The following is a 12,241-nucleotide window of genomic DNA, read 5'->3' on the forward strand; positions in this document are numbered from 1 at the left end:
CCTTTTTTTCTGTCCTGACCTATTTATATACCTCTACTTGAATTATTTCCACATAACCTCCCCCCATGTCTAGACTAGTAATATTTCACAAAATCTGTTTTTTTTTATTTGGTTCAAATATTAGGCTATATCAAAAGACAGTGATTTAATAGTTACTCAAAAAGAAGCTTGATGACTGGGACATTATCCAAGGGCATTTTTCGTTAAATGAGCAGAGATTAGGTGAAATGAATTGGGTCTGTCTAAAACTGCCTGATTATATTAACAACATGTATATAATTTATTTTCAGAAAAGCTTGCAGTTGTGAGGGATTCCCATTCCATAAGGTAATAACTAATAATTCAAACGTATGTCTTATTTCAGAAGTTCTTTTAAAAAGTCTGAAGTCTGAATTTCTATTTTATTTTCTCTTGCTAGGTTATTCAAGAATTCCTTTCGAACAAGGATAAATTGGTGAAGGTAATCAGGTACCAAAGACCTGATTTATTATTGTTTCAGGTATCGGAAAATAAATACTTACTTTATGCTATGTAGTTGGGTACTAGGAAGATAAGAAGGGATAATGACTTTGGTTTGAGAGGAGATTTAAAATAGCTTTGATTGAGCATGTATTTTTCAGCATTTATTTCTAATCTTCATTTCTTTGCCACATAGGAACCATACTTTGCAGACCACAAGACACACAATAATTAATGCTCTTCTTTAGAAGACACCTTGTACATACCATGTACAGATTCACTGTATTCAGGAAGATATTGGGGGTGGGGCGTAATACCCAGAGAATGTGAGGATCGAGTATGTTGTTATAAAAGGCAGTGTAGTTTACAAGGGCAATGGAATTTTTTTTTTTTTTTTTAGTATAGTTGACACATGAGGTTACATTAGTCTCAGGTGTACAACTTAGTGATTTGACAAGTTTATACATTATGCTATGTTCACCAAAGGGCGTTGGAATTTTTAATCAGTGACCTAACTTTAAATTTGGACAGTCTGTCACTTACTATGTGATCTTGTATATGTGTTATCCTAAAAATAGAAATAATATTACTTATTTCATGAGGTCACTATGAAGATTAAATGAGATTATTTATAATAACCCCTAATATAGTGGCTAGGGAAACAGAGTAGTTCAATAAATTGTAAGTACTTGTTGCCTATCCCTACCAACAACAGTAATACTAATGCAACCAACATTTATTGAAAATTAAAATTTGCTCTCATATTAACACATTACATGTAACCTCACTTAATCTTTATAATCTCTCAGTTGGGTTATATTTTATGATGGAAATCGTGAGGCTAAAAGAGATTAAGTAATTTACCTAAGATCTCGGAAATACCGTACTGGGGTTCAAACTGACAACCCTCACACTTAATCCTTATGCAACATTGCCTCCTTAGGAGGCTCATTGTTCTTTCTGGGAATATTCTTACTGATACTACTTTAACTAATGTTAATTCTGAAAGAAAAAATGATATTATCTGAGAGTGCTGTTTGTCTCCAAGAGATAACAAAATCTTGTTTTATTTGTTTTATATTTACAGAGATTTACTCTTGAAAAAATGGAATGGCCCAATCACTATGCATGTGAGAAATTGCTAGTGCTTTTGACCCACTATGACATGATAGAAAGAAAGCTTGGTAGAAGGAATTCTAATCAACTACAGCCAATTCGGTAATATGAAGAATTGTACAAAGAAGTCTCTGTGTTTCCATTTGAGTATCTTATGACCTATATAATAATCTTATTAATACCTTTAATAATCTTAATACCTTTGGTAGTGGGATATATAGCTCTTTGTTATATAAAAATGGAGTAAAGGTCTAGTAGGAAATATTAAAAGTTTATTCAGAGTTTATAGTCAACATAACAGTAAGTTCGTGCCTTTGCACACTTTTCTGCTTCAAACAAGTAGTAATAACAGATTATTAAAAGAAATAAATATAAAATGATATAGCCAAGCTTAACCATAGAACTATTTCAATGAACCAGAAAGGGAACAAAAATGTAAAGTGAATGGAGGGACAGAAACTGAGAATTGGTAAAACTTAGCAAAGGGAATATGAGTATTCATTGTGCTATTCTTACAACTTTTCTAAAGGTTTAAAAATTTTCAAACTAAAAGTTTGGGAGGAAATATCAAAGAAAAATGATAAACTACAAAGGAATGACAGTCTGATAGCATACATCTTTCATGACAGTAATGCTGGAGTAACATTTCAAAGCTTTGAGTAAAAATGATTGGCAACCTACATATCATTAAAGCCTTATTTACTGGTTGGTGAATAAATCACAGATTCTCATTAAAAGCACTATAAAAGGAGGTACCTAAGCAAGAAGAAGAATGAACCCAGCGGGATGATGTGGATAACAAAAAACAGTGGTCAATCAATAAAGAGAAATCAACAAAATATATTTAGCTAATTTAATAAACTAACTGGAAAAATATGTATATAAATAGCTGCATAATGCTTGATGATTAATATACAATGATGATAATAAATTAAAACTTCCAGCGTATGCATGTAAACCATTAAGGGTAACCACTAAAACACCAGAAATGCAATCTCTGTCTTTGAAGCCAATACATAAAATAGGAAAGTAAGACTGTCAAACTAAAAGAATACAGGAAGGAGGAAGGGGGAAGTAGCAAAGAAAAAGTTGGGTAACAGAAAACACAGAATAAATTGTATAAATGAGCCCAGCAAGATCAGTGATCACAATAAATGTAAGCAGATTAAACTCATCAATTAAAAGGCATTATATTGGATGAATAAACAAAATTCAACAATATTCTGCTATTTATAAGGCATGTGCAGAATAAAACTACACAAAATTTGAAAATAAAGAGATTTAAAAGACTACCACAGAAATATTTACCAAAGTGATGTAGCAAAATTAACAGAAACAAAATAGACTTTAGAAGAAAAATCATTATTATGGAAGAAAGGAACGTTGGATAATAACGAAATCTACTGATAGGATATTACAATCATCAACTCTATGCACCTAACAATAAAATTATCTTTTGAATAAACTAGTCAAAGGAATAATTATGCCATAATTCTTTATAGTATTTTTAGAATATTATAAGAATAGAACAAAAGCCAATGGAAATTGAATAATTCAATCTACAAATTGAAAATTTCAAAATAACTCCTGCAGTTAGACCTCATTAGAAGAATTTGTTTTTCAGAATCGTTAAAACCCGGATCAGAAATGGAATTCATTGCTTTGAAATAGAATGGGAAAAGCCTGGTATGTATTCACTCTAAGCAAAATTTGTAACATTTAACCATATATGTTTAGCGAATATGGTATACATATATAAAACATGTATATACATATATATATATAAAACATATAAAACAAAGAAGAGACATATCACATGCACTGAGGATTGATTTCATAGTTTACCTGTGCTATTTGAATAAGTTTTGACTAATAGTAAATATTAAAAACTTTAAGTAATTTTATCGTAATATCATAAGTTGATATTTCTATTGTAATTAATATTTAAGAATATAATACAGAAGTAGTTTTGATCTATATTTCTGAAGAAAATGCTGCTGCAAACAGTCTTGTCATTGGATTTCACTGTGTAGTTGGGTCTAAAGAAATCAGGTTGCTGCATAGCACCTGAGGTACTCTTCCTCTCCTTTCTTTACTCTGTTTAGTTTTTTTTTTTTTAAAGATTTTATTTATTTATTTGACAGAGAGAGACACAGCGAGAGAGGAAACATAAGCAAGGAGAGTGGGAGAGGGAGAAGCAGGCGCCCCGTGGAGCAGAGAGCCCGATGTGGGGCTCGATCCCAGGACCCTGGGAACATGACCTGAGCCGAAGGCAGACGCTTAACGACTGAGCCACCCAGGCGCCCCTACTCTGTTTAGTTTTCATGAGAATTTATAGTTGTCAAATTACTCTTGTTTTGCTATAGACAAAAATGCAGTGAACTCTGAATTAGCTCCCAAACTGAAGGCAAGGAAAGCACAGATCATTTAAAATGGAAAGTAATCCCAAATTCATTTCTATCTGGCTTTGAAATTAGATTGTGTGATTATATGTGAATGAGTGAGGCAGTAGATTTGTCAAAGAAAGTTTAAGTTGTAGGTAATTTTGAAGAATGAAATTGTAAGGAATTAGATAAACCATGCTAAGCAATACTAGGAAAATAGAAAGCTGAAGAACTTTGAGGACCGTTTAGCAACAGTTCCACCAACTAGTATATTTTCAGGAAAGAAAATCACATTAACCCAGTTTGGCAGCACATCTCTGTTCAGAACTGAGCATCGTCAGGGGCGCCTGGGTGGCTCAGTCCATTAAGCGTCTGCCTTCGGCTCAGGTCATGATCCCAGGGTCCTGGGATCGAGCCCCATGTCGGCCTCCCTGCCCAGCAGGGAGCCTGCTTCTCTCGCTCCCTCTGCTGCTACATCTGTTTGTGCTTTCTCTCTCTCTCTGTCAAATAAATAAATAAAATCTTAAAAAAAAAAAACAACTGAGCATTGTCCTTTGTGGGTGCTATTTTTTAAGGGAGAAAATGTACTCCTAGCCAGTTTAAGAAACACTGTAAGTTCATCTGTTTCCATTGTTTGTACTTTAAACTCATCAACTAATACTTCTTTTAGTAATTCTCCAGCTATTCCAAGGAACACTTCCTCTCATGGTTTAAAATCAGAACTTGAAACAGCCATCCCTGAAAATTTTAAACATTTCCCAGAAGAATTATCATGTGAATCAGAATGGTGCACCACAAACATTAATAAAGTGTTGGATCAGGATCTTCAATCTATTTTCATTATAGTGTAGCTTCTCATGTGATTTTCCCTCATGTAGGATAAACATAAGGATCTAGTCTATTTGTATATTATATTGTAAATTTACATGCAAGCATTCTCATTTTCATTTAGTAGCTGCTTGTGAGTCCAGTGAGCCTGGGCATACCCTCAATTCTGTTCTTTTCAGGAGCCATCACTAAAGAAAGTTAATGTTGGGAGTTTTACTATTCCCATTCTTTATCTGGAATTTTAACACTTATTATAGTAAATTAAAAGCAACCAACCTTATCTAAGCAATGTTTTCTATCCTGTAGGTACCATCTTTAGAGCAAGAGAATTTAAATTTTTCATTTTGAAAGGAATCTTTTTCCAGGTCTTGCCAGGCAGAAGAAAATCAGTTCTGTACTAGTATCGACAGATATTAAAACAGAGATGTTGTAAAGCAAGAACTGTGATGAATTATCAATTTGCACATGAATTCGTTTACCTGGCAAACTTACCAGGTAAGTTTCTTACCTAGGAAAATTAAATTTACAAATATGCAATTAAGGCTGTGTCTACTGTATTTTTAATCTTTTAGAACATTATGCTCTGGAAGATAAACATGGAGAACTGGTTCTACAAACAATAGAAGAAGAATCATTGTTTGAAGCCGCTTATCCTGAGATTGTTGCTGTTTATCAAAAACAAAACTTAGAACTGAAAGGGAAGAAACAAAAAAGTAAGCATCACATTTGATAGGTATTTATGCCACACACAAATGTTATAGAAGAGTTACCTATTCTATTTGAATCTATCTTGTCTAAATTTTGCTGAAAGTTCTGTAAAATCAAGAGTTAGGATTTTACTCTTGCTTCTTTGTCTTGATACACTTCTTTTTTAAAGCCACGAGTAAACCATTCTGCTGTGTCTGCTAACTTAACCAAGTGTTAATAGTAATTGTACTATTACTTTTTGAGCAACTAGTATGCATAACATGTTTTGGATTATAAACATATTTCTTTATTTCCTAGAACTTGATGAGGAAAACAAATTCAATTATAACATTGTTTCCAAAAGAAAATATTTTATAATATTTTATTAAGAATTATGTTTTATGATTATTTATAACAGTTTCCAGGAATGCACTGAGACAAAAAAGACAAAAATAATAATTACTCATGCAGAAGATTTCTGATCTGAACTCTTTAGTTTATTTGCTTACTCAAGTAAAGGAAAATAAGATAGATTTTAAGAGTATTGTATTTTTTTTTTCTTTTTAGGCATGAAAATTAAGTCTAAAGAAAGCAATTGGCCAGAATCAGATAATACGAAGAGTTTCCAGTCACAGATGACTTTAAACCCCACATGTGAAGTCTTTTCTAAGCAAAATTCCAAGTTACATTTGGAAATTACCCCTGATCGTGCATTACCCCAGAAATCTATTTCTGCATCATTGAATAGCTTAATTTTACCTGAAGATACTCTCTGTTTGAATACACAAGAGCACTTGGTGTCTTCTCCAAGACCTTTGACTATGCAGCAAGTTACAGCTGTCAGTAAGTCTCTAATTCCAGAATCTAGTCAACCTAGTACCTCATCCCATAACATATCAGCGATTGCTGATCTACAATTAAGCACCATTGACTGGGAAGATACTTCTTTTAGTAATTCTCCAGCTATTCCAAGGAACACTTCCTCTCATGGTTTAAAATCAGAACTTGAAACAGCCATCCCTGAAAATTTTAAACATTTCCCAGAAGAATTATCATGTGAATCAGAATGGTGCACCACAAACATTAATAAAGTGTTGGATCAGGATCTTCAAAAGACTAATCCTGAAGAGCATCTACTTTCTGGCATTACTCATTTACATCTTCAGGATTTGCCTTTAAAGGAACGAATACATATAAAATCATCATATCCTCAGGATAATGCATGGCCAAATGTTGACCTGAAAACTTTGTCCCTACTTACCATAAAAGAATCTTATATTACTAACAGTGGTTCTGATTGTCCATCACATCTCTCAAATGATCTTCTAGGTATTCGTTTGCAAAATGAATCTAGAAAATCTAAAGTTCTAAAAGGAGACCAGCTATTTCGAGAAAACTATAAAATGAATACTTCTAAATCTTATTCTGTCAACAATCCAATAGTAAAGACCTCCAGTGTTAGAGCTGGACCACCAAATACTGCTTTAGATCATAGTAGAAAAGTGGATGTGCAAACCACTCAGAGAAGTGTAATGAAGAAGAGCGTTTGCCTTGACAGACATTCCTCTGATGAAGAAAGTGTCCCAGTGTTTGAGAAAGCTAAAAACACAACTCAGAAAATGAAGCATAGTTCTCAGAAGCGTAACCCAGCCCAATTCAAGAAAGATGATGCCAACAAGTTGAATAACCCTAAAATATATATGAAAGAAACTGAACAGTGTGTCCAGGCTTATAAAACAGCTGGAAATGAATACTGTTTCCCAGATGCAGCTAAAGGTTCTCTGAGTTTTCTACAGCATCATAAATACAAAGGTGACTCTGGTACTTCTTTGGATAGTCCTCTTCCTTTATGTCAAAGATTAAAACTAAGGTTCCAAAACTCTTGAAATGAAATTAAAAATATTTAAGTGTAACTTAGTATTTTAGTACCATCAGCACTAGCAGAGGCAGAATCTCTACATTTGGCATAAAAATGTAATGTGGTTCTGTGTATCATGAGACACTTTCCATTTTAATTAAAACTGTAATAAAAAATGTCTAAAGCTTTGGTTTTAAAAGATGATCCTTGTGGTTAAAACTTAAAGTATATTTTAAAAAACATACTTTTGACATTGTTTATATCTTTATTGATTTTAAAGTTTTAAAATATTAGTACAGTACTAGAGTAAATGCTTCATCCATTTGCTCACTTTTGTCCATTTCTTCCACAAACCTCTGAAGTTTTCATTTATATTTCAGTTTGTTCCCATGAGGATAACTCTTTGTAATTACCTACACTCCCTCAGTGTCTTCTGTTTTGCCTTTCCTGAGAGTTTTATTTTCTCTCAATATGAAGATACATTTAGTGTGCTTTTCCAGTGTTGGTAACCTTATTCTCTTTGTGAGGGGCAAAAATGAAAAGGAGGAAGATGCTCAATATAATTAGTAAAAATTACGGTTGTAATGGCTGAAAAAACTGAGGAAAGCTACTTCTTACATAACCCCAGGAGTTCACAGTTATGCCAAATGGAAAAAGATTTGCAAAATAGAATGTATAATGAGAAAAGACTTAGAAATTTGCTCAGGATCACACAACTAACTAATAATGGTGTGGGAACCAGATTTCTTGCCTCCTAATTTATTGGCTTTTCTTTTTTTAATAGCACTTTTTTTCTTGCCTTTTTAAAAATGATTTTGTACTATATTGACTCCAGTAACTCTAAATATTAAGTTGTGCATTAACTTAACATTCAAAAAGTCTAGTGGTAACCAGATGGAAAAATAAAAAGTAAAGCTGTTGCTATTTGCAGATGACAAGATCTTTATATACAAAATTCTAACAAACCCACTAGAAACTATTAGAACTAATAAATGAGTTCAGCAAGGTTGCAGGACAGAAGATCAATATACAAACATCAATTATATTTCTATACATCTGCAGTGAGTAATACTAAATGAACTTAAGAAAATTCTGTTTACAATAGCATCAAAAAGGATAAAATACTTTGGAATGAATTTAACAAAAGAAGTGCAAAATATACACTCTGAAAACTACAAAATATCGTTGAAAGAAAGAAAACCTAAATAAATGGAAAGACATCCCATGTTCACAAATCAGACAACTTGATATTAAGATATTTCCGAAACTAGTTTATAGAGTCAAGGCTGTCTCCATCAATTTCAGCTGATTTCTTTGCACAAATGGACAAGCTGATTCTAAAATCCATATGGAAATTTAAGGGACATAGAATAGGCAAAATAATCTTTAAAAAAAAAAAAAAATGGAAGGACTTGCCTCTCCTGATTCTGATTTCAAAACTTACTATAATGTTTCAGTAATGAAGAATGTGTTAGAGCGGCATCAATGTAGGCATACAGATCAATGGGATAGAATTGAGGGTCCAGATATATGCTCTAACATTTATGTTCAATTGATTTTCAACCGGAGTACCAACACAACTAAATGGGGAAACAGTATTCTTTCAGCAAATTCTACTGGCATTACAGGATATCCATATGCAAAAGTATGAATTTTGAGCACTACCTTGTACAATATGCAGAATTAACTCAAACTGGATCAAAGATCTGGTTGCAAACCATAAACTCTTAGAAGAAAACATGGACATAAATCTTTGTGAATTTGGATTAAGCAAGAATTTCTTAGATAAGACACCAAAAGTTTAGCTTGTACTTCATCAAAACCAACAACTTTTGTGTTTCAGAGGATATTATCAAAATGAAGAGAAAATCATAAAAGAGTAAAAAATATTTTCAAATTGTGAATGTGATAAAGGACTTGTGACTAGAGACACATGTCTAAAAAGCTCTTACAACTCAATAATAAAAAGACATTAAAAAATAAAATATCTGAGTAAACATATCTCCAGAGAAGATGTACAAATGGCCAAGAAGCACATGAAAAAACTCAAATTCATTATTTATCGGAAAAATACAAATCAAAATCACAATGAGATACCACTTTACACCCAGTAGGACAGCCAGACAGAATCATAAAGACAAGTGTTGGTGAGGGTGTGGAGAAACTTACATTCCTACCAGAAATAACCTACTGGTAGGAATGTAAAATGGGGCAGCCATTTTGGGAAAAGTCAGGTGATTCCTCAAATGGTTAAACATAGTTACCATATGATCCAGCAGATCCACTGCCAAAAATACACCCAAGAGAAATGTAGATATATATCCACCCAAAAACTTTTAATTACACAAATATCCATAGCTCAAAAGTGGAAACAATTCAAATGTCTATCAACTGATGAATGAATAAGCAAAATGTGGTATATCAATACAATGGAATATTGGCAATAAAAAGAAAAGGCAGTACTGATACCTGTTACAATATGATGAACCTTGAAAGCATGCTAAGTGAGAGGCCAGTTGGAAAAGATTACATATATGATTCAATTTATGTAAAAAGTTCCAAATAAGTAAATCTATATAGAAGCAGAAAGTAGACTCATTGTTACCAAGGACTATGGGAGTTGGGGCAGAGGAGGGGAGGTTAAGGAGGGAGAAGGGAAAATAACTGCTAATGGGATGGTTTTGGGGGGGAGTAGGTGGATAAGGAAAATGTTCTCAAGTTGATTGTGATGATGGTTGCAAAACTCCAATATACTAAAACCATTGAATTGTGCAATTTAAATAGATAAATTCTATGGTATGTGAATTATATCACAATAAAACTTTTAAAAACAAGAAGAAATTGTAGAGAATTTTATCCGTCCAAACTCCTTAATATCTAAAATGTTTATACTCCAACCTCCTCCCACATATGCACTGCCATTATTATTTTATTGTTTTATAGAAAACAAGTCCAGAGTAGTGAAGAGATTTTTCCCAAGATTGGATATGAAACTTTGGTTTATTCTAGTATTTATTACATTATGCCATGTTTTAAAATTAAATTCAAATTTGGAATACTTTTGAATTTTTGTGCTTTTTCTTTCTTTCTTTTTTTTTTTTTAAGATTTTATTTATTTGTGAGAGAGAGAATGAGAGACAGAGAGCATGAGAGGGAGGAGGGTCAGAGGGAGAAGCAGACTCCCCGCCGAGCAGGGAGCCCGATGCGGGACTCGATCCTGGGACTCCAGGATCATGACCTGAGCCGAAGGCAGTCGCTTAACCAACCGAGCCACCCAGGCACCCTGTGCTTTTTCTGAAGTTATAATTTTGGTTTTTCAACATTTCACTAAAAACATAAAATGCTTTGAATCAAGTTTAACTTTATTTTAGAAAAATGTCATGTTTGTAGAGCACTTACTATACATGAATTCCTAGGCAAGGGGAATCCTAAATAAATGCAATCAGTCCTCTCCTCTCAAGGATCCCACCTATCCTAATTGAACTGATATATATATATATATATATATATATATATATGTTTAAATCAGTGGCTGTTCTTTAAGTGTTATTTATTTTTTAAGGTGGGATTTTCATGTGGTTAATAAAAAAGGTGAACTGGTACAAAAAATAGAGAATGAAAAAGTCAATCTCCTTTCTGTTCTAATGACCAGACCATAATTCTTGCATCTAGAGGCAAGGACAGTGTCTAATTTCTTGTAGATCCTTCCAGAGGTGTTCTGTACCAATATATTAATGTAACTAAGAAATTACTCCATATCAATAAATATGGTCTGTTTTACTCTTTAATGACTCCAGTGTCACTGCGTGTGTGTCTTTGCACAGACGCCTAGCGCTATGTAATGGACGTGAATGTCATGTTTGATTTTGACTGTTAAAGCATTTTCGATTCTCTAACACCATCTAAACTACGGAATGTGAAATATGTGAACTAAATCATTTGAGTGTCTCTTAAACACATTTGATTTTGGTGTAAGCTTCCTCTTAAGAGTCCCCGAAATGTCCTTTAATAGCTTAGAATAATTATAAATGACGTGAATTAACTGTACATATGAAAAGAATACATTTGCTTCGAAGACCTGACATTAGAAAAACCTGACAATATGTCGACCAAGAATGGCATTTCTTTAGTAAAATAACCACAGTTTCAAGTTTGAGCTGGCACCCACATAGTTCAGTAATCTCAATTTTAAATGCTAATACAATGTACATTTTTCTTAAAGTTTTATTTATTTAATCTCCACACCCCAGGGGCTCGAACTCATAACCCCAAGATCAAGAGTCACATGCCCCTCTGACTGAGCCAGCCAGATGCCCCATATGCCCATACAATGTACATTTTTAATATTTTTCGAGGAACTATATTTTGACCTTAATTGGACCTCACTGCACAGTTGTGTGTACAACTCTAAGTTCTGAGTTTACAGTTGCACAACCCAGGACTACATATTGAAGGAGATGAGGGTGAAATTTTACTCTGGAGTAATTGGTTTTATTTTGGATTGCTCACCTGATCCCACACCCTGTGCTAATTATCTTGATTATGTCCTCAGAAATATAGCTAAGGGCTCAATTCCTTTTTAACCTAACTGACTTTTTTTCTTTATTGAAGTAGTTTACATATGATAAAATCTACTCACTGTAAGTGTAAAGTTTGATGAATTTCGGTAATTGTTTACAGTTGTATAACTTCTACCATAATCAAGATAAAGAAAAGTCTCATCACCCTCAAGTTTCCTTGTGTTCCTTTACAATTAACCCTCTCAGATTACCTTGATCCCAGACAACAACGATACGCTTTTTTCACGATGTTTTGCCTTTTCTAGAATTTCTATAAATGAGATCTTTCAGTATGGAGTCTTTGTATATGACTTTCTACCTGCCACATGTTTTTAGGACCTATCTGTGTT

The 12,241-nt window shown here is 33.2% G+C and overlaps 1 protein-coding gene across 1 annotated transcript in view; it reads left to right on the top strand.

Moving 5' to 3' along the window:
• Positions 1-10,173, top strand: part of GEN1 (GEN1 structure-specific endonuclease) — a 31,959-nt gene extending 21,786 nt beyond the window's left edge. Inside the window, exons 9-14 of the mRNA XM_036100119.2 lie at positions 291-327; positions 419-499; positions 1,547-1,677; positions 3,200-3,261; positions 5,360-5,500; positions 6,042-10,173. Of these exons, the coding sequence (XP_035956012.2) occupies positions 291-327; positions 419-499; positions 1,547-1,677; positions 3,200-3,261; positions 5,360-5,500; positions 6,042-7,360 (1,771 nt within the window). The 3' untranslated portion in view covers positions 7,361-10,173. The remainder of the gene's footprint in view (positions 1-290; positions 328-418; positions 500-1,546; positions 1,678-3,199; positions 3,262-5,359; positions 5,501-6,041) is intronic.
• The last annotated feature ends 2,068 nt before the right edge of the window (positions 10,174-12,241 follow it).

The sequence above is a fragment of the Halichoerus grypus genome, chromosome 10 (genome assembly GCF_964656455.1).
Source record: "Halichoerus grypus chromosome 10, mHalGry1.hap1.1, whole genome shotgun sequence".
Lineage (NCBI taxonomy): Eukaryota > Metazoa > Chordata > Mammalia > Carnivora > Phocidae > Halichoerus > Halichoerus grypus.